General features: G+C 41.7%; 1 protein-coding gene across 3 annotated transcripts in view; it reads right to left on the bottom strand.

Moving 5' to 3' along the window:
• The window catches only part of PLEKHF2 (pleckstrin homology and FYVE domain containing 2), a 36,417-nt gene extending 11,081 nt beyond the window's left edge, over positions 1 to 25,336 (bottom strand). The window contains exons 1-2 of one of the 3 annotated variants that reach the window (XM_066625132.1): positions 25,177 to 25,336; positions 3,194 to 5,569 (exon numbers count right to left, since the gene is read on the bottom strand). In XM_066625132.1, coding sequence (XP_066481229.1) covers positions 4,807 to 5,556 — 750 coding nt within the window. In that variant the 5' untranslated portion in view covers positions 5,557 to 5,569; positions 25,177 to 25,336 and the 3' untranslated portion in view covers positions 3,194 to 4,806. Of the gene's footprint in view, positions 1 to 3,193; positions 5,570 to 24,959; positions 25,047 to 25,176 lie in introns of those variants that run through there. The other 2 variants (XM_066625133.1, XR_010794351.1) reach the window with 2 other exon arrangements.
• Positions 25,337 to 25,644: the final 308 nt, after the last annotated feature.

The raw sequence follows: 25,644 nt of genomic DNA on the forward strand, positions 1-25,644 counted from the left end.
CTAATTTAAAAAGCAGACTGTGACAAATTATTATACTTGAACCACCATGTGACACAATCACAATATTGATTTTATTGAAGGGAGGGGAGAAGTAAATGTCTTTTCTTTCTTGCACTCCTGCCACAGATTCAGTTATTTAACACTCAAAACACTAGCTGGGTGTGCCTGACCTATTGCACTTTGATTCAAAATGCCAAGTTATATATAACATTAAGGTCAGCTGCAAGCTTTAGGATAATGCTGTTAGTGGGCCAGCAATTATCTATGCCCCATCTTGTTTTAAAAAGCAACGTTAATATCACAAACAAAATCTCAACTACACTACAAAGTTCTTGGGCACTATATTTAAGGGAGGGCACATTTATTTAAGCCATGCCTCCTCAAAAGAGAAACCTTCAGGTCTATTCTATTATGTGCTGCTGAAAGCTCTTATCGCCCTGGGAGCCTCTCTCTCTCTCTCCATCCTTCAAACAGTAAATTCAAGTGGTTGAGTGTCTTAACAGTTTTGAAGCAAAACAGAGTTATGTAACAGTAAGGTTGTGTTTTCTACATACTCTGGAGGCTCTCTGGGTATACAGGAGAATGCAAAAGTAAAATCAATGAAATTTTTTTGTAATATACACCAACACCAAAATGGCCAAATACATGAGCTTAAGGAACTACAGAATGAGGCCAGGATGGCCAGGTGATTAAAAAGAGACATGGGGAAAAACTAAGATCAGAGGAATTGACCTGCTCAAGCCCATAAGTTTCTACAGTACTAAGTACCCTGGAGAAGGAGATGCATGCCATGGGTACCCCTTCCTGAATTATACAGAGATGTCTGAAAGAGCAAAAAGGGCATCTTTTTCATTTCCACTTTCAAAACAACTGTCCACAGTGCTATATAGCAACAAAATGCCCTTCTCCTGAATATCCCCTTCCCCTAAACAGTGATCGCTTCTCTTAGGGATGCAGGATACACTACAACATTTTGCTACAGGTCTCAGATGTTATAGACTAATTTCACTTCCCTAGGAGAGCAGTACTTTTCAGTAAACTTTTTATTAGGAACACAAGATCTGCTTCCTTAGTTGTTTCAGCCAGATTAGATCCCATCAGCATGTTTGTAAAGTTTTGCTTTAGCATGTACACAGACAAAAATCTAATCACCCTGCAGTTACAGTATGAATGTAACAGCTCAAGAGACTGGTCTGCTACCTATGGCTTGAGCAGCAGTGATTGAAACAGTGTCCCCACCCAAGTAGCAGCTAGTTTAATCCTTGGTGGCCATAGCCTAAACTGCCTTGTCAGTTTTGCAACCCACCAAAAAATTGGGTCCTGACCCAGTTTGGGAACAATGATTTAGCGTGCAAAAGTTTAAGCTAAAATAAATACGTTAAAGCTTTAGGAGACAAGACTATTTGTTTTGCTGCAGACTAACACAGCTACTGTGTTAGTCTGAAGTAGCTTATTCACAAGCCTTTACACATTTGCAAAGTGAAAGCAGTGCAGTCTGACAGACAAAATTTCAAAATCATTTATTAAGCCCTTTTAGAAGTTTGACTAACACAAGACAAAAGTTTACTTTACACAATTCTGAGCAGACCACAAAAGCAGTAACCTATTTTCACCACTCCCATGCCCAGGATTAATTTTCTCCTACACATCTCAATTTGGTAACAGCTTCTGGGATAAATTGCAGCATAGCATGAATTTTATTCACAGATGACACTGGGATTACGGCACGTAGGCAGGCAGAACATGTTGCCAAATGGAGGATATGTTTTCTTGCAGGTAGAAAGTGCTGAAGCAGTTGTGCAACAAAAAAAATAATTGGGAAAATATAAGTATGACATTCAGTATTTGAATATGCAAAGTCTTTCCCACAACATAGGTTAGAACAAGAAAGCTGAAATGTGTCAAGATGTATGCTTTGTTCACGGGAGTAAGGGGAAGATCTTTGAATTGTCCAATTACATTTACAGGCATCTCCTATGAAAATTTACTTTTAAGAAGTTCCCACTCTTCTCAAACAAGCACGCACAGAATTGCAACCTGAGGATTTCATTTCCCCTCCACTCTTCAAACCAACCATTCACGTCCAGCCATCAACCAAACAGTATTGCTCATCTGGTTTTTAATGCTTTCATGGTTCATAACTCCAGCACAGTTTTGTTTATGCCCACTGCAAAGCAAGTCAAGAGGTATCCTAAGCATGTCACAAAATGACCTAACAGAGACATGTTGACTGTGCATCCAAGAGTCAACAAGATGATTACGGGGCTGGGGCACCTTCCTTATGAGGAAAGGCTACGGCGTTTGGGCCTCTTCAGCCTAGAAAAGAGGTGCCTGAGGGGGGACATGATTGAGACATACAAAATTATGCAGGGGATGGACAGAGTGGATAGGGAGATGCTCTTTACACTCTCACATAACACCAGAACCAGGGGACATCCACTAAAATTGAGTGTTGGGAGAGTTAGAACAGACAAAATATTTCTTTACTCAGCGTGCAGTTGGTCTGTGGAACTCCTTGCCACAGGATGTGGTGATGGCGTCTAGCCTGGACGCCTTTAAAAGGGGATTGGACAAGTTTCTGGAGGAAAAATCCATTATGGGGTACAAGCCATGATGTGTATGCGCAACCGCCTGATTTTAGAAATGGGTTATGTCAGAATGCCAGATGCAAGGGAGGGCACCAGGATGAGGTCTCTTGTTATCTGGTGTGCTCCCTGGGGCATTTGGTGGGCCGCTGTGAGATACAGGAAGCTGGACTAGATGGGCCTATGGCCTGATCCAGTGGGGCTGTTCTTATGTTCTTATGAGAGGCCAGAGAAAGTGTCATAAAAGCTCATTTGCCAAGAACAGCGTCTCAACTCGGGAGCTCAAGGAGCAGTTGGGCAAAGCCATGGGGGTACCATCTTTAAAAAAGCTTCTCAGAAAAATATGGGTTCATATAAGCCCTCTCGAGACTGCCAACAGAATTAACACAGTGTTTCCTTTCAAGCACTGTTCAGGTATTTGGAATCAGCTCTGAACAAGAACAATCTACCTAGCAATGCTTGCTGCACAAACTCCAGCATGTCCCCAAGCAAGCTCTACTTAGTTGCTCAGCATCACCTAATGGAGCATATCCATCACATCGTTTTTCCAACACTCATATCTGTGCAACAGCAGTCGGATTACAGACTGGGAGACTAGTGCAAGTTGCATAATTGATTGTTTATTCAATAAATATAACCAAATTATTGCCAGAGGAGGCAAACAGTGCAGAAAACTGTCATTTTATAAACTAATATCTAGATACTATAATGTTTTTTGTACAAACAATATTCAACACTTTTTATAAAATCTCAGGTGCTACTTGAATTCTGACACAATTCTGTCAGGGGGATATCTACATAAATGTATTAAGTACTACCGTTATATAAAAATAGAGATATGTATTGTGGGGTTTACAAAATTTCACAGAGCTAAATCTGATGTTTCTCTAAAAATTACACCATCATAGAAAAGCAAGTCGATAAAAGTAAAAAGTAAATACTTTACTGGAAACACTTTTTGCACTATCTGCCCTGGTTTTTAGATATTTAAAATGAAGTTGTTTGCAGTTCATTTCTATCTCGAGGTCAGCTGTGTACAACAGGATGGACATTTTTGCAAGTTTTTTGGGGGATGGCGGCTGGTCGGAACACTTTTTCATATTGTTGTGCTTTTAAAACAGGTTCTAAGCATATAAAAATCTATTCCTAATGTTTACAAAGGTTAGTGAAACATCCGAGGAATTAAATTTCATAAATATCAAATCAAAAACATTACTGCAATTACCGTGATCTGAGACAACAGTACAGTACTTAATTACTAATACATGATAGCTACAACAATTTAAATTATCTCAAACAATTTTGAAAGTAGCAAGATGCTAAACTCATTTGAAAATGATTTAATTATTACAGGCACCTATGTCCTGAAGTTTTTGCATGTTGTGGAAGCTCCACACCAGTATGGAGCTCACACCGCCCCATTTGGACTCCACAACATTCCTGAAACCATCCTCATGTAGCACATTAGAGGAAACTAGTTTGTGCAAGGAATTGTTGGACAACACATTGTAGTGATTTACGCACAGCATCTACTACTCAAACCCTAGTTATACAACAGCAATTACTGTCAATAGCACCATCTATTTCTCCATTTGTTGCATACAATTGCAAAAAAGATACAATGGGTTAGTTTCTTTCTGCAACAGTGCAATATAACAAGGCACTGCTTGGTAAATGAAATCTTGCATAAAGTTTCCTAAGTTGATGATATTAAAGTATTATTATGTTGCAAAGGGTCTTAGTATAACATCCATTTCAAAAACTGGTTAGAATACCTATTCAATTTTCAACTAACCAATAAACCAGATTTTCATGCAGGTTTAATACTCTCCCTGCTCCCATTAAATAGAAGAAATAAAATACAGCTGTCAAAAACACAGGCAGGTTGGTTGTTGGTAGAAAACAAGAGAAATTGGTGCTTGGTTTCCTAATATTCCACCAAGAAACCAGATGGAGGTTGGAAGAGGAGATGACCAACTCATCCCTATACAAATCAAGTATACAAAGCTAGAAAATGATATATTAGCAACAATCTATCCCTGCAGAAAAGTGTAACAATATGAAAACTGGGAGATTCAGAGGCACATTTTGAGTTGAAGGATTTCAGGCAAATTTTATGGCTAGGGTAGGGCTCTCAGCAGAGCCTAGAGCTGGAGATTTCCTTGTATAGCAACTCAGATTCAAATGCCAACCATAATATCACGACATTATCTTTCACTCCTTAGTCACTGCTGTCATCATCGTCATCATCATCCGACAGATCATTTAAAGGAGGCTTTGATGACTGAGTGTAAGAGTCTGATCTTGTGGGCTGGCAGGTGGTCATCTCTCCTGTGGAAAGGAGATCATAGCAGAAGTCGCAAATTCGTACAGGCTTGGAAGACTGACTGGGAAGAAGAAATCTCTTTTCAGAGCAGGGACCACATACAACAAACCCACATTTCCGGCAATGGTGTCGACGATTGACAGGAGTAAATTTTGCTTTCTGACAGCGCATGCATACAGTGGCTTCGGAGTCGGGTACCCAAACAGCTGCATGTTCATTACTAGGAGTCTTCCCACTTTTGGAAAGTAAGTCAGAAACACATTTATTTATGTGGTTCATCCATTCAGATTTTTCTGTGGCAGTGGCAGCATACACTGCAAAAGACTTAGTTGGAGTCTTGATAAGCCACCCATTCCGCAGATCTCCCTCATCCTGGATCGATTCAATAGTTACATTTTCCAGTGGAATGATGTGCTGTTTGTTGTACTTCTTTTTCTGGATGACAATGTTACCATACACAAGAATATCATTGAATAAGAAGAACTGCCTTGCTTTTGGTTTTTTCCTACACAGTTTTGTTAGGACTCCTTCGCCAATCAGGACACGGCCAGGAATAGTCAGAGGCTGACCTGCTGCTCCAAAGCAATTTTCCACTATGCTTATACGCCTAGTGTTTGCTTCACTGTTTGCCAAGCGATCCACCATCTTCTCCTAGTATCTTAAAACAGAAATGAATATGGTTAAAATACTGCAACAATTTAGCAAATGGATATAAATTCAGTATCACTGTTTGTCAACTTCTTCTTTAGCAGCTTCTACAACAAAGCATTAAATTGCTTTTTAATCTAGGAACTTGGAAAAGCAACCCGAGGGTTTCATGAGGAAGTAGACTGAGGCTTGACATGAATAATAACTGTAAGAGCTGTCCAGGACAGGAGCTGCCTGCATTGTACAGTTGCGGGCTCTCCCTCATTGGAGGTTTTCAAGCATAGGCTGGATGGCCATCAGTCAGGGATGATATAGTTGTCTGGTGGGGTAGGCGGCTGGACTAGATGACCTCGAAGACCTCTTCCAACTCTGATATTCTATGATTCTATGGTAAACTGACTAGAAAAAAACTGAGCTACACAAATGGACCTGCTACATATCAACATATTCACCTCAAGCGTATGAGTTCTATTTTATACAACATGAACTCATGGATTCTGTACTATCTGTTTCACACATCCCAACAATTACTAAAGAAAAATGCAAGCAAAAGTTCAATTTTGCAAATTATGTGTTCTTGTTTTTCTCTGCATCAAAACAAAATGTACCTACAATGCCTGAAAGAATGGCTAACCTTATAAGCAGGATGCACTCTATGCTGCCAAGTTTGGCAATGGTCAGGACTTTAGCAATAAGCATTCCCATCCAAAAGGGAATATTTCAATTACAAAATCCCTGAAATGATAAAGCAATTCAATTCTTTGGCCCAGGCAAGTTCAGAGGCTAATACCTTCCAATATCACCTCCCACTAAGATAAGAAAATGCTACTAGATAGAGTCATAAATAAATTCTGCTGGGAAATGTTCACAGTGAATGCAATACACACACAACCAACCTGCCAAAAGTTGGAATCCACTCAAGCCCCAACCTGCAATACAGAACCTAACTTCAAGAGTCCACTGGCAAAGACTACTGCAAAAGTAACAAGAGTCCACAGAAAAATCTAGTTTAAAATCCAAGTTATTCCATGTGCTTACAAGTCCCCTGCCACCAAGCAGTACATTCATACTTAGTACCAGATCTCTCCTCCTTTTTCCACCTGCTGTGCCCAATCAGCATGTATTGCCACTGTACCATTCTCCCCTTCTTTCTTTCTAGTCCAAATGGAAAAAGAGGAGGAGCTGAGAGTGGCATGGAAACAGTGTACACTCAACTGCTGAAAGGCAGAAAGAAAAGGAAGCCAGGTAAGGCAGAGCAAAAGAGAATGCCAAAGCAAAGGAGAACAGCTGGATGGGGAGGAGACTGAGGGAATTCAATGAACTTTGGGGGGCTTGGCCAAAGCAATTCCCTCTAAAGCTAAAGTTTCAAGTAGTAGTTACCTTCATCTAGGGTCCAAAGACCTGGCAAATGTTCAGACTATGCTGGTCTAGGCCTCCAAAGAAAATGGAGGAATGCGCATTGCCATGACCTGCCTAAGGTTGGATTGCAACTTACTTCTGGGTATCAATTCACTTGAAGACTTCCCCAAAAAAAGGAATACTAGAAGTTGCTATTTGTTCACTTTCTCTCTCTCTCTCTTTCTGAAACCTTTACTGGCATATCAAACACAACTTGCAATCAAAATTTACAAATTGACATAACAATTTGCATAACAAGCTCAACAATTTAGAGCAAAATACCAAGGTTATTTAAATTCTGACAATGTTACTTTAAGGATCTTGATAGATAACCAGCAACAGCTGCAGTCAGAGAAACACAACCATCACTCATGAACTTGAAAAAGTAATATCAGAGGGGGAGAGATCAGAAGGAATCCAAGAAGTAAGGTAATGGTTACGAATATCGAGGTGAACTGGACAAAGAAAGAGAATATGAAACAAAAAATCAGGAGACTTGTGACAGTTTGTTCACTTTCCTTATAGCTACATTATAGGTCACTTTCAATCCCACAAAAACCATTGTCCTACCAGTCAGATATTCACTCATCTACTGAATTCAGTCACCTGAGGTGTAAAAAAAATAAAAGTACTCACAAGCTCTAAGTTAGCTGGTTCCCTATCAACAACAGTCTTGAAAGTGTTTAAAAATTAAATAGATGGACCCAAAGTGATATTTGTTCAAGTAAAACAGAATCTATACAATCCTTCTTCCAGATTATATTCTTAAAAACCTCCAACAGATTTGGTTCCATTACATTAAGACAGAGAGGTCAGTCCTGGCCCCCAGAGTGGATACTATACTCAAAATATATACAGTGGGCCCTCCTTATCAGTGGGCTCAGCATCCGTGGATTTAAGTATCTGAGGCCCTCTAACCATGAATTTAATTATCTGCAAGGGTCCTAGAACAGATCCCCGTGGATAATGAGGGCCCCCTGTACGATATAGCAGTTCATGAGGTGGGCAAAGGCTCTTTGGCAAGAGATTCTGCTGCACCCAGGTATATCTAGACACAAATAAGAGTCAAGCCCACTTTACAGCTTTAGCAGGTCTGTGCCAACTTGATGCGCATGTGATATTGCCAAAGCTGTACACACTGAAGCTCAGTCCAGGTCTTCTGTGAATCTGAAATATCTGCTTTACGAATTTACAACTAGCAATTACATATAAGAGGCAAGTATGCAGTACCAAGTCAGCTCTGCACATAAGTTAGACAGGAAAGAACTATATGACTACAAAGCAGAGAACCCCAGACTATTCTTCCAGTCTCAAAAGTGAACCTTTAAAGTTAAGTGAGACATAGGCTGCACTGAATGTGATACTCAGGTTTGCTTCCTCTTTTGTAGCTCCAAAGGGCATCTAACCCTTTGGGATTAGAAGACTGAGCTGCTTGCCTGTACTATCATGCTGGAGATTAGCAAGCAGAAGGGGAAAAAAAACACCAGTTCAGGCCAGAACCAAGTAGACAAAGGTAGGACCATATTCTAACTATTTGTGACTAACAAGTCACTGTTCTGAAAAACATAACCAGATGAAGGAGGGCAATTCTGCACTTCAGCTTATGTTGCTGTCTCCCTGACTTATGGAAAGCCAAGGTACACTCAGCTGTATTGGTGCTTTCAGGGAGGTTTCCATTAAAAACAGCATCAATTAGCAAACTTGCTAACTAGGTAGCACATTGAATGAAGACCATATTAGACACGTTCAAAAGGACACAACAGAAACCGTAATTCAATCCAGAACATGGAGACTGATAAAGTTCCCAATTTAGTTAATAGAGGCACAGACTTCACAGCTATAACCTGATCAGTCTAAAAAACTTTTCACTTGAATGCTCCAAGGAGTCTACACACTCATCTAGAGCACTCATACCAAATGCACCTCTTGTACAAAGACCAACGCTGAGTTTGGGATGCATTCAATTGCTAGCCAAGCCAAAGGAGCTTGTGTTCAAAAATTGATCAAATACTTATAAGATTTGCAGCTCAACAATAACCTACCTAGTAATACTTCAAAGATCAACATACACCAGCATTTCTCAACATTTGTCCCCTGCTGTACAACTCTGCATGGTCTACCTATGGGAAGTACCACAGGAAGTAACTAGTGTTGGTGGCACTGCCAATTACTTCTGAACTGGGAGGCCAGATGCAAAGTGCCCACACCAGAAAGAGGCTCAAGGAGGACTGAAGGGTTTTTTTGAGCATGTGAAAAATGTATGCCGGAGCTCTGCCTGCTGAGCCAAGCCTCCTACTGCCGCTTGTCGCATTGCATTGCTGGTCTCACTGCCAGGTGGTGGAGGTCTGGGGTCCTGCACATACCATCGGGCACCACTCAAGTACCACAGGTGGTACAAGTACCACTGGTTGAGAAGAACTGACATAGACAGATTCTAACTGTTCCAGTATAGTGTGATTTACAGCCAAATTGGTACCCCATCAACTTAGAACGGGGGGGGGGGGTGGAACTACTGCAATTTAACACTACTGGGTTACAGGGATAACACTCGTTTTTAGACGTTTTCTTCCAGCAAGCAAATACAGTCCATTCAGAACTTTTCCATCTCAGGTCCGAAGATTACACCTTGTATAAGAGTTAGGCAACTGAATAAAAGACAATGACTGCATTCTGACATCATATTTCAGATCCTCCAAACTATGGTTTGGAGATCAGGAATAACCTCTGTGCCCATACACTCCCCTTGGCCCCCAGGATCAATTCTGGTTTGCTTAATGACAAAATGTGGTTTGATCAAGTCAGGAAGTATTCCCTTAAGCTATCTTCACAACCATCCGCTTAACCTTAACACGGCAGGGGCTCATTTAAATCAGGCTAACACACTTGCATTTTTTCACCCTCTGTTCATTAACACAAGGAAAGAGTCACATTTTCACATGTGCAGGGGCAGGTGGCTCATAAGAGAAAGTTTGACATACTATATAATGATATGAAAGGAGAAGAATTCAGCTATTCAAGAAACTTAATAAATCAGTAAGATACTGAAGTTGGATACCATTTGTTCTTGCATAAAATCTCAACCTCCTTCCACACACTTTTGTTTCCTATTATTTAATTGATTCAAAGTGTATACCCATACCTATCTGCAGATATTTAAATGCATGCACTATAAAAGTAGCAGAAAAATGGTATCTATTTCTCCTTCACTCAGGTTTACTTTGCTTCCAGGTATTACTGATCACATTTCTTAATTCAAAATAAAGAGTAAGAAATTAAATGTTTACACTGGCCTAATGAGGACATGAAAAATGAGCAAAAGGGAAAAATAAATTGAAGTATCAGTTCTTAAAAACACAAATATTTCCAAACACCAATCTAGACATCTGAACATCAATAGACTAAAATTCTCAGCAGACCAAATGGTGCATTTACTCTCTGGTTCTCTTCCCCGCCAGAGTCAGCTATAAGACATCACCAATTACGTATTCACAACAACATACCTGGATTGCAACAAGGACTTTAAACACATATAACATATAACAGCAATCATAAACACATATAACTATAAACACATATAACATATAACAGCAATCATATGCAATTACATTAACATGTAATTCCAATTACATATTCAGATTATTCGAGAGTCCCAATGTTGGTGATGCTAGCACAACTGTAAGTTTTGCAACGCCTATTGCAGTGTGAAAATCTACAGACAAGTTTATGTTTTTATTCCCACCCTGCCCTCTATAAAAATACTTTTTGCAGCAACCCCAAGTTCAGCCCAAGCTCTTGAGACTACAGCTGCCTAAAACAACTTACTTAAGTGGGAGGTGTAAAAGGCTTAAGAATCTCATATTTATCCTTCAACCATAAACAGTGGGGGGAGGAGACTGATAGCACTGCAGGTGCACCAGAATTAAACTGCCACAAAAATTCCTGACTCTCTTAACAAGAGAGAAAGTTCTATCAACAGTTAACAAAATTCCTTCATCAGGAAACAGAAGCAATTTCATGTTTCTTTTCAGCATGGTGGACATTATTACAGTGTCTTCTATAACTATAATATCAAGAAAGTTTAGAAAAAAATTATGTTATTCAACTTCTTCAAAATTTCAGAGTGTGACTGAATGGTTCACTGCAACGTAATGTCATAAGAACATCTTGCTAACAAGATTACTAAAAAAGCACACCATTTACTAAGAGAGCAAGGACAATGGTGTTCTTAGCTAAGTGCCGTTTGTGCCTATGAAATAATGGCTATGTAGCATTTTTGGCCAAAAGTATACATTCAAACAGTTCGAGTGAAAATAAATGCTTATATAGGCACACATTTTAAATAACCCAACATGACATCCCTTATCTCAGAGACTAAAATTTAAGTCAGTATTTTGTATTTGTAGCAAGAATGCAAAAAAAGCACCTACAAAACCTCCCAAAGCTGTAATTCCTCACATCCACTGCTCCCGCCTTTCTTCTTCCAGTCCCCTTTACCCAATAAACTATGTAGATGCTCCTCAGCATAGCCTAGCAGCTTGAAGTCATCCACTTGATTCCCACAGACAGCACAATTACAGCAGGGGCGCCCGTATCCACGGATCATGTATCCATGGATTCGCTTACCTGTGGATTAGGTCCGCCGCCGCCAGCCCCCCCCAGGGCACGGCTCCTCTGGAGGAAAGGGGAACAGAGCTCCAGAGAGCTGGGGGGAGGCATCCACGGTTTCACTTAACTGCAGGGGTTCTGGAACTGAACTGCTGCAGATATGGGGGCACGCCTGTACCATTCTTTTTCCCCAGATTCTTTTGTTTTCAGTGTGCAGGAAGTACAAGTGATTGGGGGGACTTCACTCTCTGAAAAAAACCAGTCATACTGTATATACACACTCTGAGTTTCTTCAGTTATTTTATTCATATTCTTGTCAGCCATGGTTTGACCATCCCTCAACTTAACACTTAATTTCCTCAGTATTATACCTGTGTCGATCCTAAAAACTTTGAAGCAACCTACTTCCCCTAACCTTGTTGCAGTGTTGCCATAGGAACACTGAGATTTCCTGGGAAGATTCCCTCAACATCATCCACAAGACTGCTCATTAAAGATGATCTTACAACACTACTGTGTTATAACAAGCTCATGATTCTCAGTTGGAGTAGCAACTGTTTGCAATTCCCCCCCCTTTAAGTCATTTTAACCCATCATGTATCAAACAAAGCTGTTTTACTTAGGGCAGTGGTTTCCAACCTGGGAGTCACAACCCACCAGGATACCAGAACCAGTTAATTCCCTACAGTGGTGATAACCCCTCCATGATTGTGCTGCTGTTGCAACAAAGGTTTTTTTTAAGATATCTGGGATAGAGCCGGACATCCAGAAGGTGCAGGAGGGCACAATCAAAAGAAGTCTCTCATTTACACAGGAGAAGGTAGAAGGAAAGGGCAATAAGTATAACCATAACAGTCTACATTGCACTGGAACTTGGGGGGGGGGGGAGTCAAGAAAGATCACATATTACCTCTTACTAAATTTCACACTTCCCTATAGAAACTCACTAGTGGTTTTAAAAGCTACTGAAAAGGGAAATGCTATAGAATCCTTCATAGAACCTCCTAGTAATTTGCAAAACCATTCTAAAAAGCAATAGTAGTCACATCTACAGAGTGAATTTTGACGACTGACCATATTATGTCAATCAGCACCTTGAGGCACAAGTGATGCCCAAGCATAATCACTACCATGCTACCTCTGGACTTCCTAATTACCACAGCATGCTCTCTTAACATTAACCTGTGCTGGCATGATATGCCTATCACAGTAAGTTTTCATCCGACTTCCTACAGAAGGAAATTGAAAAAGCATCACTGTCATCCAGTTTACGCAGATTCATGAAAACAAATTAGGACATTACTAAAAACACTAACTATTTAGATTCTAAAATAAAGTCAAAGGAATGTGTACTCTTATATAAAAAAGTCTCTCAGTTCAAATGTTCTTGTAGAAAGCTACACATTGAAGAGGCAGTCAAAACAAAAACCAGGCTATCACATATGAATAGGGTCCTCTGAACTCTAGTCTTAGTGAAGTGGATACAGTCCAAATACTGTACTTAGCCATAAGATCAACTCCATATGAAATTTAACATACTGCTGAAACATCTTCTTTTATACAACTAGGACATCACTTTTGTTCAGTGACACCTCTGTACGGCATTTGTTGCAAAGGTTTTAATTCTATTCTATGATGGTGACCAATTAGCTACCACAGCTCTTGTATTTATTTGACTTTTATCCCATTTTTCTCCAGAAGGCAATCAAAACATCTAAAATACAGTAAAATATTTATAATATTATATTTCACTATATTTGATTTCGTGTAACTGCCATGTAATCATCAGTGATTGGGGCAGACACAATGCTTCCTAGCCCTTACCAGAGTGAATAGATCAGAAGAGAACTACAGGACTGTAAGTCTGTGCCTGCCCCCCCACCACCATTCATAAACAAACTTCTGAATTATACCAATACTAGACTTGACATAGTTAATAAAGACTCAAGTATACTCTTAATTCAATGTATGAAAACTGTAGTTTATGCCAGGTGCATGTTTCTGTAAAGCTTTGTGCCTTCCATGAGAGACATACCATGGAGAAACTGTCTTTTGGTACTAGGTAGCCTTAATATTGGAAAATGATGGTTATGACTTATAAAAGATGCTTTATAAATTTAAGTATCGTTTCTCAAATGAAGGCAGTTATCAGTGCATTTGCAGTCTAACCTTACATCAGCACTGCTGAATTGGTTGTTGACTTAAGAAAAAACACTTTCAAAAATCAAGCACTCCATAACAGAGGACAAGTTACATTTTTTTATTATTGCATCAACCTAGGTTATCCTTTGAACCAAAAGTTTATCTTGGAAGTTTTAGAATATACGTATATTGTATATATAGTTCATGTACTGAATATTGTAGCCACCTTGAGGACAAAACCTACGTTATACAGTTATAAGACTAGTCCACCCACAAAGCGGATATTTTTGTTCCAGAGAACTCTGAAGGAGATGAGGCCTTTCCTCACTGCCAGCTGATGTTTGGCATTATAGTCATTTTTATGCTTCCGAGAAAGAGACAAAACACCTTGCATACCGAACACCAAAGTAGGGGCATGAATGTCCAGATCTTCTCAGGAAAAACTGTTGCATTATTTGAAAGATAGCTGAAAGACAGAAATTCCTTTTTAGAAAGAAATAAAGCTGTCCTAATCTTTTGTTTGTTTTTGTTTTAGATTGGTGCCCTTAGTCCACGTGTTTGCAGCAGAATACACACATGCAACTGTGCACAAAGATATCCATATGCTCACCTGCATCACATGAATGATGCTGGGTGGAGTGCAGAAGGCAGAATGAATTAAGCCATTTCTGCCCAACATTGCATATACACAACAGGGACCAAAGGTGTACACCTGTGAGCCAGGCAGAAATGGGTTAAGCAAAGGGGAGAGAAAGCTAAAAATATCTAACAAACTGCTATTAAAAGATACAAAGCGTCCAAAGCTGTGCCTCCTGCACTATGCTATACTTTAATTCTGAAAGAAAGAAAGAAAGAAAGAAAGAAAGAAAGAAAGAAAGAAAGAAAGAAAGAAAGAAAGAAAGAAAGAAAGAAAGACTTAAATTCTTTCGGAGTTTTTCTACCAGATGCATCTAGTATGGAAATTACTGCAATAGGTTTGATTCAATTAATTACATTTTAATGTGCAACCCCCCTGCCTAGGAGGACTTGAACCTATTAAACCTACCTACCTGACCTGGTGTTTGGCCATTGAGGAGTTGTGATGTCACTCTTTTCCCCTTGAAAAGCTGAGACTACAGCCTGACTCAGGAAACTCTGCCATTGTTCAATGACCATGTCAAGGGCACACCTTGCTTGTACAAGTGACATGATTATCTGACCTAGACATAATCTAAATCTACATTAGGATTTCTAATCCTCACATAAGTGTGTGCATTTGGAAGATTAACCCTGTGACATCTTCATGAATATCCAGACACCTCAAAAGAGGCATCCAAGTTCAATCTTTCAGTGCTATAATGGAATGTGCTTATTCTCTAAGTTATCATTAATTTTATATTACAAAACGGAATTGAAATCTGATACAGCCCCATATAAGAAATCAACTCCACTGCCTAGATCCTGTAAAGAATACAGATGTACAACAAAAAGCATGCTTAAGACTAGCATGCTTAACACACTAAGGCTGCAATCCGAACCACACTTTCCTGAGAGTATGCCCCATTGAACAAAATAGGATTTACTTCTGAGTAGACCTGGTTAGGATTTTGCCCTAAACCTTTGGAAAATGCCAATGGCAGCAGAGGATAGAAAAATGCTTGTTATAAATGGGTACAATATGGTCTTTACGTATGTACAGACCACCCACCAACAATGTGTTCTTTTGTGAGATAAAGAAAATATATAGCTTACAAGATATATACTTCATCTCAAATTATGGCTTGTCCTGAAGTTCAGCCATGTTTCATATTTTAACAGCTTTCCCTCTGAAACCAACTAGAATACCATCACCCACCTAGGAATCACTTTAGAAAATAAATGTCGCCCCATCTTTAATTGTATATGAGAAAGAGAGGTGTATGAGAAAGAGAAATGTAGTCCATTTTCCTCCACAGCAAGTCTCCAAAACAAAAAAAGTTTATGCTTTAAGTTTGTGGTTCCTTTCTCTCCATCTACACAAGCACTACTCCCCTCATGAAGTGTGCGCAACAGTTTATTAGCTTCAATTATCAAGCAATGTCTAGATCAGGTGTGTCAAACATAAGGCCCGGGAGCCAGATGCAGCCCACAGTAGCTTTTTATCCGGCCCTCAGGCTCTCAGCTGCTGAGCAGTGCTGAGGTGCTACTGCTATAAGGACAGTCCACATGAAAATGGGGCTCTCCCATAACTTGAAATATGATCAAGATTTGTGTATTTTCTCTTCTGTCATTTGCAGCTAATGAGTTCCTAAGTGGAAAAGGGCTTCTTTTTTATTATGACCTGATTAATGACATTATTTCCTGCCTAATGACATCACTTCCAGCCCTCAGCAGGCACCATGAATGCTGTTTGGCCCTTGGTATGAAACGAGTTTGACACCCCTGGTCTAGATTATCACAATTTGGGGATAACTATATTAGGAGTTTATGCTCAAGATTGTTCTGGGGGCAAAAACCAACCCAAACTGAGCCACCACAAAATGATTGTTAACCATAACGGCTGAATGGAGCCTTCATATTAAATATACCTCTGAACAGCAGCTATTAGGGAGGCCCTTTGTCTTCATGTCTTGCTTGTGGCTTCCCCAGAGTCATGTGACTGGTCAGTGAACAGGTTGCTAGATTAGATGGACCCCTGATGTACCCAGCAGGGCTCTTATGTTACTTAGTACTCTTAGTACTGCACTAAGAAGCTGAAACACAATATTATTGTTAGGAAAATTTGCCAATGCAGATTACCCTCAAATTGCTGCTACAGACTTGAATAAATTATAAGTACATCTCTGCAACAGCTAACAAGTTTCATCAGATTTTACAGTTGATTTCTAACTGCAGCCAAAGTCTGAAATTCCTCCTCTTTTAAGGAAGGGGATATTTCGTTATAGAAGTAGTAGTAGCAGCTTGATCCACACAGCCTTGTTCTGTTTTTTTGTTTTTTTTAAAGTTTAGATTTTAGTTTCAGCTTCCCCATAGTGAAAATCAGAAGCAACAAAGATACATACATGTGACCCTGTCAAAAATGCTTTGATGCTTCCAGCAGCCACACAACTTAGTGTCAAAGTGTATTGCAGCTTCTGGAACTTGGTCAATAAATACCAAAGAGTACTTACCATAGATACTCATGTATAGGACATGAAATTTTTGCAAAGTAATCAACCTTCAATTATCACTTCACCTTATCTCAATCAGAGGGCAGAGCCTGAACAGTTTAGTTTCTCAGCTGAGCTGTTGCTCAGCTCAGGCAGGCACCTGGTTAGTTGCTACAGTTACTTTCCAGGGACATTCCAGCCAAAGTTAACCTTTTATTCTCCTTCCTTCTGCTGCAGCCTGGCTCTTCTTTGCAAATGCTTGCACAGCAGGTCTGTTTTTTGATGGGATGGGATCCTCCTTCCCAGGTTACAATTCTTTACACCATTACTTAAGAATAACACCTATAGAAAGCAGTGGGTCTATTTCTGAGTAAAAAGGGTTGCAAATATCTTGTCTCTGCTGTGAATTGAATTGCACACTCTCGGTTATGTGTTATGGGTTGTATGTTGTATGTAGAGCTTCTGGCTTAACACACCAGACACCTTAAAGGTGGATTTGATTCATGGACCTCCTGCAGGGGTTCCCAACCTTTTTCACTTGCATATCCCTTGGCAGCCCATTTCCATAAATTGTACCCTTCATATTAGCAAAATGTTTGTAATAATACAAGCCCTCATCTCCTCTATATGAAAGCCCAGACTTCATTTATTTCACAGTGTTTTCTCTTTTTATCTGTTTGAAGAACAGAAGACTCTGCCTTTGCACTGTTTTGCACCGGAAGTGTGCTGAGAAATTCTGGGTGATTGATCACTTTCCATATTATGTTTCAGCTTTTTTACTGTGCTGGTTTTCAATCACTGGTTCATAGATGAATTGATGACCAAAAACTAGCTATTGGTGGGGCTTTCACAGCCAACTAGCTACCTCCCTTCCTGCCTTGCTGGTCCTTGCAAAGCATTCTGGAGCACGGCCTGCCTTTTTCTGCCATTCTTTTTCAAGTACACCTAAAGGTCCTGTTGAGTGTCCCTGGGAGTATGTGAATACCAGGTTGGGAACCACTGTTTTACTGGTATGTAGTTCACAGTGCACTTACTCTGATAGTGTTTACAAAAAGGTGGTGAAGACCAGAATTTAAAAAATAAAAATGTTTCTTACTATCTTTTACTATGTCTTTAATAAATTGTTGTTGGCAACCTTCAGTCTCAAAAGACTATGGTATCGCGCTCTGAAAGGTGGTTCTGGAACAGCATCTAGTGTGACTGAAAAGGCCGATTCAGGAGTGACAGTCCCTTCCACACTGGGAGCAAGTGCAGTCTGTCCCTGGTCTGTCTCCCTGGCTATGGGCCTTCCTTCTTTGCCTCTTTGCCTCAGTCTGTTGGCCAAGTGTCTCTTCAAACTGGGAAAGGCCATGCTGCACAGCCTGCCTCCAAGCGGGCCGCTCAGAGGCCAGGGTTTCCCACTTGTTGAGGTCCACTCCTAAGGCCTTCAGATCGCTCTTGCAGATGTCCTTGTATCGCAGCTGTGGTCTACCTGTAGGGCGCTTTCCCTGCACAAGTTCACCATAGAGGAGATCCTTTGGGATCCGCCCATCATCCATTCTCACAACATGACCAAGCCAACGCAGGCGTCTCTGTTTCGGCAGTGTATACATGCTAGGGATTCCAGCTCGTTCCAGGACTGTGTTGTTTGGAACTTTGTCCTGCCAGGTGATGCCGAGGATGCGTTGGAGGCAGCGCATGTGGAAAGCGTTCAGTTTCCTCTCCTGTTGTGAGTGAAGAGTCCATGACTCGCTGCAGTACAGAAGTGTACTCAGGACGCAAGCTCTGTAGACCTGGATCTTGGTATGTTCCGTCAGCTTCTTGTTGGACCAGACTCTCTTTGTGAGTCTGGAAAACGTGGTAGCTGCTTTACCGATGCGTTTGTTTAGCTCGGTATCGAGAGAAAAGTGTCAGAGATCGTTGAGCCAAGGTACACAAAGTCATGGACAACCTCCAGTTCATGCTCAGAGATTGTAATGCAGGGAGGTGAGTCCACATCCTGAACCATGACCTGTGTTTTCTTCAGGCTGATTGTCAGTCCAAAATCTTGGCAGGCCTTGCTAAAATGATCCATGAGCTGCTGGAGATCTTTGGCAGAGTGGGTAGTGATAGCTGCATCGTCGGCAAAGAGGAAGTCACGCAGACATTTCAGCTGGACTTTGGACTTTGCTCTCAGTCTGGATAGGTTGAAGAGCTTTCCGTCTGATCTGGTCCGGAGATAGATGCCTTCTGTTGCAGTTCCAAAGGCCTGCTTCAGCAGGACAGCGAAGAAAATCCCAAACAAGGTTGGTGCAAGAACACAGCCCTGCTTCACTCCGCTTCGGATGTCAAAGGGGAGACATTTATTAAATGTCTTTAATAAATTAGAGACTATAGTTCTTAGGTAACAATTAGTGGTAGGTTATTTTTCAGGATCTGGTCTTGGGTAAAATCAGACAAAACTATAGTAAGACATCCCCCTAAGTTTAACCCCCACTTATCCGAGAGTCATAAAAAATTCCATGACTGTTGGTTCAAAGCCTGCCCTCGACTTATCTGTGGGGTCAACTTATGGGCAGGTGTCTGCTGTAATCTGCAGGCCTGGGTATCCAAACAGTAGTTGCTTTGCTAAAAATATTTACAAAAGCAAGGATGAATCAGTAGTTGGAAAGTAGCCACTCCTCTTAATAAAAGCAAAATATTCAACATGAACGGGAGCTAAGGGGACCTGACAAGTAAGCTGTATAAGAATGCTTTTACACTGAAGAGTAGGATATTAATTGATAAAATACATCATTCCAATAAATAGTGTTAATGGCAAACATACTTTCAAATACTTGATGCAAAAATGCCATTTCTACTTCCCTAAAAATATGAAAACATTAAACTCATTGAGTTTTTAGATCATAGTTTGTGCACCATTGACCACAATGCATTTCATCAGAACAACTGCATCGTGTATGGATGTGAAAGACAAGTGAACTGGTATTACTGAAAGCAGGCTGTTTCCTCCCCAACATTACCTATTTGGCATTCTCAAGACTGTAGGTGCCCAAATACTGAATATCAGCTGCAAGAAATTTCCAGCCCTGTTAACTGCCTCCCCCCACTAAGCTCTGATTAATAAGTGCCTTCCTAGAATTTGATGGTGGAATATTAACTACTCTTAAGGTTATGTGTACCTGACTTGATGCAGCATAGTGACTAAAAGAAAATCCTATACATGTCTACTCAGAAAAAAATCCCACTGAGTCCAACTTATTCTGAAGTATACATATAGCATACTGTAGTATATATAGATTGCAGCCTAACAGACTGAGTTGAGAATCAGGAGTTCCTCTGCCATTAACTCACCAGAAGTCTGTAGGCAAGCCACTTCCTGTCAGCCTCCACTTTCTGGATGAAAAATGGGGATAGCATTATTCACCTTACAGGACTGTTGTAAAAACAATTTGAAGATATAATACACACAAAGAGCTTTGCACATTCAGAGCATTATATAAATCTTAAGTATTATTATTATGAGTTTTAGAAAAATCAGTGTTGGTACTCTTTTTTAGGTGAAAATATATTTGTCCCAGTTTTTCAGTTGGAAAAAACAAATCATGGGTGCATATTCATGAAGGGTACCGCTACAAACAAGTTCAAATACAAGAAAACATGCCAGTATGCAACCAAACATAGACCAATCTTCTATCCTTCAGGAAAACTCACCAACTAAAAAATGCTACAGGTATTTCATAGTGTAAGTAAGGCTTTACTCCTACAGTGAACATACAAACCCCAGGTTCTATTTTCCCTTACTGCACTTTCCAGAAAAATACAGGTCCAACCTTGTTATACACAGATTTTTTATACATAGATTTGACTTAACACGAATGGCCCCTGCAAATGAGAAGGGATGTGCTGATCCCTGGAGAAGGGGAAAAATGCATCCCTTTAAAATCACAGTTTAAAAAACTGCTTTTTACTGTTGTAGAGAAACAGTCATGCAAGCAATTACAGGTATAACCTAATTATCCACAGATTTTTCTATCTCAACACGATCAGAAGTACCCTTTCAATTAAAGGAAAACAGTCCTTTAACAATAGATCTGGGATTGAAGCCTGCATAAGGACTTGTGGCCACCCTGTACAGCCAGCCACAGATGCCAAGCCCATGACCAGAGGGCCTCAGAGATCTCCTGGATGCAACCAGAAGTGCCTTCCAGAAGCCTCTGGGAGGCCTGCTGAGTCATGGGGAGGTCACACACATCCTTCCCACACCTCAGAAGGCCTCCTGGAGGCTTTTAAAAAGTACTTCCAGTTTGCTGGCAAAGCCCACTGTAGATTTCACTATCCACATAATTCTGTATTCACAGGGAATCCTGGAACAGGTCTTCCATAGATACCAAGGATCCACTGTATTTAAAAATACTCAAAACATGCATCAAGTCATTGAACCTGAACACAAAAAATCCTAAATTTTTGTTTTCTCATGAATTCTAAACCTGCCTGCATGATTAAGATGCAATAATTTTGGTTGTTGGAACTAGCAGTTAATTACTAGGACTAACCAGAGAGCTCATCTGGTAAGAAGAAACCAGTTATACCACTCTACTTAAAAGTAATTACATCCTGAAAGCCAAACACCAGTGTGAAAAATTCACTGGCCAAAGAAAGCACAGATACTGCCAAAGAGGAAACAAGTCTCCTCTACTAGCAATCTACCAATATTTGGACAGATTAAACATGAACAAGACAATATTGCCACTCGTGGCCTGAAAAATCCCCTCAAAACAATTATATTTCAGTAAAATTTTGTATAAGTCCAGAAGTTAGTTTCACCTCTCCAATACAGTTGTTCATGTAGAATTGCCCATCCCTTCTTCCATCTCCTTGTTATCTCTCCCAGTGGTTGAAATCCAGACTGCAGATCTGTCATGTATTGTTGCTTACGTTCTTTTCATGCCACTTGTACACCAATGGTGTTAAATAATATGGTACATTAATCATTGGGCCATCTCCTTACCTTACAGTCACTCAGGGGGAAAAACAAAGACACAGAACATTATAGTACAAGAAAAGCTAATTGAGCTCAAATATACTGAACAAGCCAAGGTTTCCTAAGAATAGTCAAGGTTCCCTGCTGGGCACTCCCAAGCTACATGTTAACTGTGCAGATATAGCTGCTAATACAAATGCTCTAAAGGGATCAGCTGTCACTGACCCCAAGGTAACTTTTCTCTTATGAACTTATCCTGTTTCACTAAACTTCTGCTTAGGGAATTTATCTAGAGACATTCTTGGACCAATTTAAACCCATAAACATTCAACTCATACTACTAGATTTTTTTAAGAGTTTCAAATGGGTGCAGACAAGTTCAAGTTTGTTTATAACCACAAGTGTCAACACAAAATACTGCATTACAAAATACAAATAAAACCACAGGATAAATTCTTTCCATCAAAGTTATCAGCTAGATTAAAGGGATGAGGTCAAGGGCTCTGCATGCAGAAAATCCCAGGTTCAACCCCCAGCATCTCCAAGATCCAACTCAACCACAAGATGGAGAACTGTTGCCTGCCAGGACAGACAATCCTGAGTTAGATGGACCAAACATCTGTCTCACTATAATGTGACTTCCTATTAAAACAGAACAGTTAACCAGGTGATCACCAGTAAAAGAAGTGATAGTTGACACAACAAACATATGCCAAATTTTAAGAGCCACTACAGCAAATAAGCATATTCTGCAACTTACATAGTTCTCCTAACCAGGTCTACTCAGAAGTAAGTCCTATTTTGTTCAATGGAGGTTACTCTCAGGAAAGTGTGGTTACAATTGCAGCCTGAATCTGGTAACAGAAAGCAACAGAACCTTTACAAAGTAAGAAGAGGACTCCAAAAACTTCAGTGGGCTTACGCCACTGTTATCTTTTATCGCCAGGTGAAGTTCCTCCAGTTCACCCATGCTGTTTACACTACAGGTAGATTACCCCTTATCGGAACATCCAAAATCTGGACATTTTTGTCCAAGATTTTTTTTAAACTTCTGTAGTATGAACACCAGAAGGTCATTCCCACATACAATGCAGGTACAGGTTATAAGTTTCATTCTCTGCTATGTGGTATGTACCTGTACAGACATCGTTGAAAAATGTCAGAGCTAGCAGACACCTATATGGGTAAAAGGTGAAAAAAGCAAGAGAAAACATTTCTCATTGTATTTATGCAATCATTCTGAAATCCAGACACATTCCGGTCCCAAGCAGTCCAAATAAAGGATACTCAACCTGTATATGATTTTGCTCCTATATGTTACCAGCTTGTAGCAGATTACACACTCTCTCTCTCACGCACACAGTTGATTTTCATGTCATAAGCATGACTTTAGGAGGAAGGCAGGGTATTGGCTTCCAAACCCAAAGTCCCAAAAGCAGACAGGCAGGGCCTAATAAACCTAATAACCCTTCTCCTAATTTCGGTAGAACGAACACAACAGTCACCAGCAGATTCCAGGATATCATGGTCCTTTAAAAACAAAAACAAAAAACCACTCAGGCATGAACAGCAGCACAGGCCAGGCCCAGCCTCTTTAGAAGAAACAAAACTTAGGAGTGCAAACTTCCCTCAGACAGTTTCCCTCAAGGAATCCACTTGCCTTTCTGACAGTCACAGGAAGTTCTTTGCTTTCTGCTACAAAACAATCGCACAACCACCATGAAACTCGCTCTGGGGAGAACTAGAGGGTGCATTGAAAAACAGACATGCTCCCCACCCCCCAGCTCTCTCATCCTAAGCCCTAGAACAGTGTTTCTCAATGTTTGTCCTCTACCGTACCACTTCACGTGCTCCACCTATTCAAAGTAACACTAGAAGTAACTGGCTAAGTCATCATCACCAGTTACTTCTGGGTTGGGAGGCCAGATGTGAAGCAACAAGTAAGATGTGTAGCAACAAACACTAGTAAGAGGCTTGGGGTGGGCAGGAGGGCTTTTTCAAGCGAGGAAAAGAGATTTGCCTAATGAGCCGAGCCTCCTACTGCTGTTGGTTGTGTTGCATTCCTGGTCTCACTGCTGGGTGGCAGGGGTCTAGGGGTCCACAAGTACCACCAGACTCCACCTCAAGTGGAGAGTCTTTACACTCTCACATAATACCAGAACCAGGGGACATCCACTAAAATTGAGTGTTGGGCGGGTTAGGACAGACAAAAGAAAATATTTCTTTACTCAGCGTGTGGTCGGTCTGTGGAACTCTTTGCCACAGGATGTGGTGCTGGCGTCTAGCCTGGACGCCTTTAAAAGGGGATTGGACAAGTTTCTGGAGGAAAAATCCATTATGGGGTACAAGCCATGATGTGTATGCGCAACCTCCTGATTTTAGAAATGGGCTATGTCAGAATGCCAGATGCAAGGGAAGGCACCATGATGAGGTCTCTTGTTATCTGGTGTGCTCCCTGGGGCATTTGGTGGGCCGCTGTGAGATACAGGAAGCTGGACTAGATGGGCCTATGGCCTGATCCAGTGGGGCTGTTCTTATGTTTATGTTCTTATGTAAGTACCGCTGGTGGAACCTGTACCACACATTGAGAAACACTGCCCTAGAATAAAGACAGGAGCCAGGTGGTAAGTGGGAAAGCTTTTGTCCATGAAGGGGCGCTCATTCCCCACACCAGGAACCTGTGGTGGGTGGGCTGCTGTGTGATGCGCCCAAGCACACACAACCCACATGTGAGTTGTGGTTCCTTGGACTAATGGTGCTTTCTGAAGAACTCCAGTGGGGAGGCTCTGCCTCACCTGCCTCCCCACACACACAGTTTCCTGAGTCTGAAGTCTAGGGCGCCTGGGTGAGCTAGGAAGCAGAGATTCCCCCTCTTTCTTGTCAGAGTTCAGACAAGGACACCACACTGTGCCAGCAGAACAGGATGACGTTTGCTCTGTGTGGGGTCCCCCTGGCAGGCCAAGAGTGAGCAGCTCCAAGAGGGGGGAGAAAAAGTTAGGAAAGAGGGAGAGTGGAATGGACAGACGCCTGCCATGATCCTGTCAGTCTGGAGGGGGGAGACACTCAGGCTGCACTCCTAAGCAGGCTTTCCTGGGAGTAAGCCCCACTGAACTCTACAGGTAGACAAGCACAGGCGTGGGCTGTCAGGCTGCACTCCTGAGCAGGCTTTCCTGGGAGTAAGCCCCATTGAACTCCACGGGACTTACTTCTGAGTAGTCCGAGTCCGCGTCCGAGGCTGCCCTGAAGGCGCTGGAGAGGCAGCCACCGGGCCCCCACCGCGTCTTCAGAGGGGCGGCGGCGCTTCCCCCCCAACATGGCCGCGGCTCCAGGAGGGAAAGTTTCCTCCGCGCGGCCCCCAGCCCGCTTCCCCGAGGGACGCCCGCCGCCGGCCGCCCGAGTGCCCTCCCGGCGGGCGCCGCTTACCGAGAGGCCGAGGCGCGCCCTCCTGCCCGGCTCCGCTTCAGGTCCGCGGCTCGCTGCTCTCCTCCGCCGCCGTCGCGCCACAGCGCCCCGCCCGAACATGCAACAACCTGGAGCGGCCTCGACGGCCCGCCCCGCTCCCGAGAGAGGCCGCGGGGAGGGGCGGCGCCATCTTGGGAGAGGCGGCCTGGGAGAAGGAGCCCCTCAGCGCCTCCCACGACGCCAGCCCGCATGGGGGTTCGCCTGCAGTGGAGCAGGGCGGCTGAGGGGTCACGGCTGGGACGCACAAAGTGATGCAGGGGAACTCCCTGCCACTTGACACGGGAAGCCGTCAGGCGGGGTGGGCAGAGGGAGGCTCTTTCCCTCTCACACCACACCAGAGCCAGGGGACAGCCACCTAAACGGGAGAGTGAGGACAGACAAAAGGAGATATTAATCAGTGGAACTCCCTGCCACATGATGTGGGGAAAA

Source organism: Tiliqua scincoides, chromosome 4 (assembly GCF_035046505.1).
Source record: "Tiliqua scincoides isolate rTilSci1 chromosome 4, rTilSci1.hap2, whole genome shotgun sequence".
Taxonomy (NCBI): domain Eukaryota; kingdom Metazoa; phylum Chordata; class Lepidosauria; order Squamata; family Scincidae; genus Tiliqua; species Tiliqua scincoides.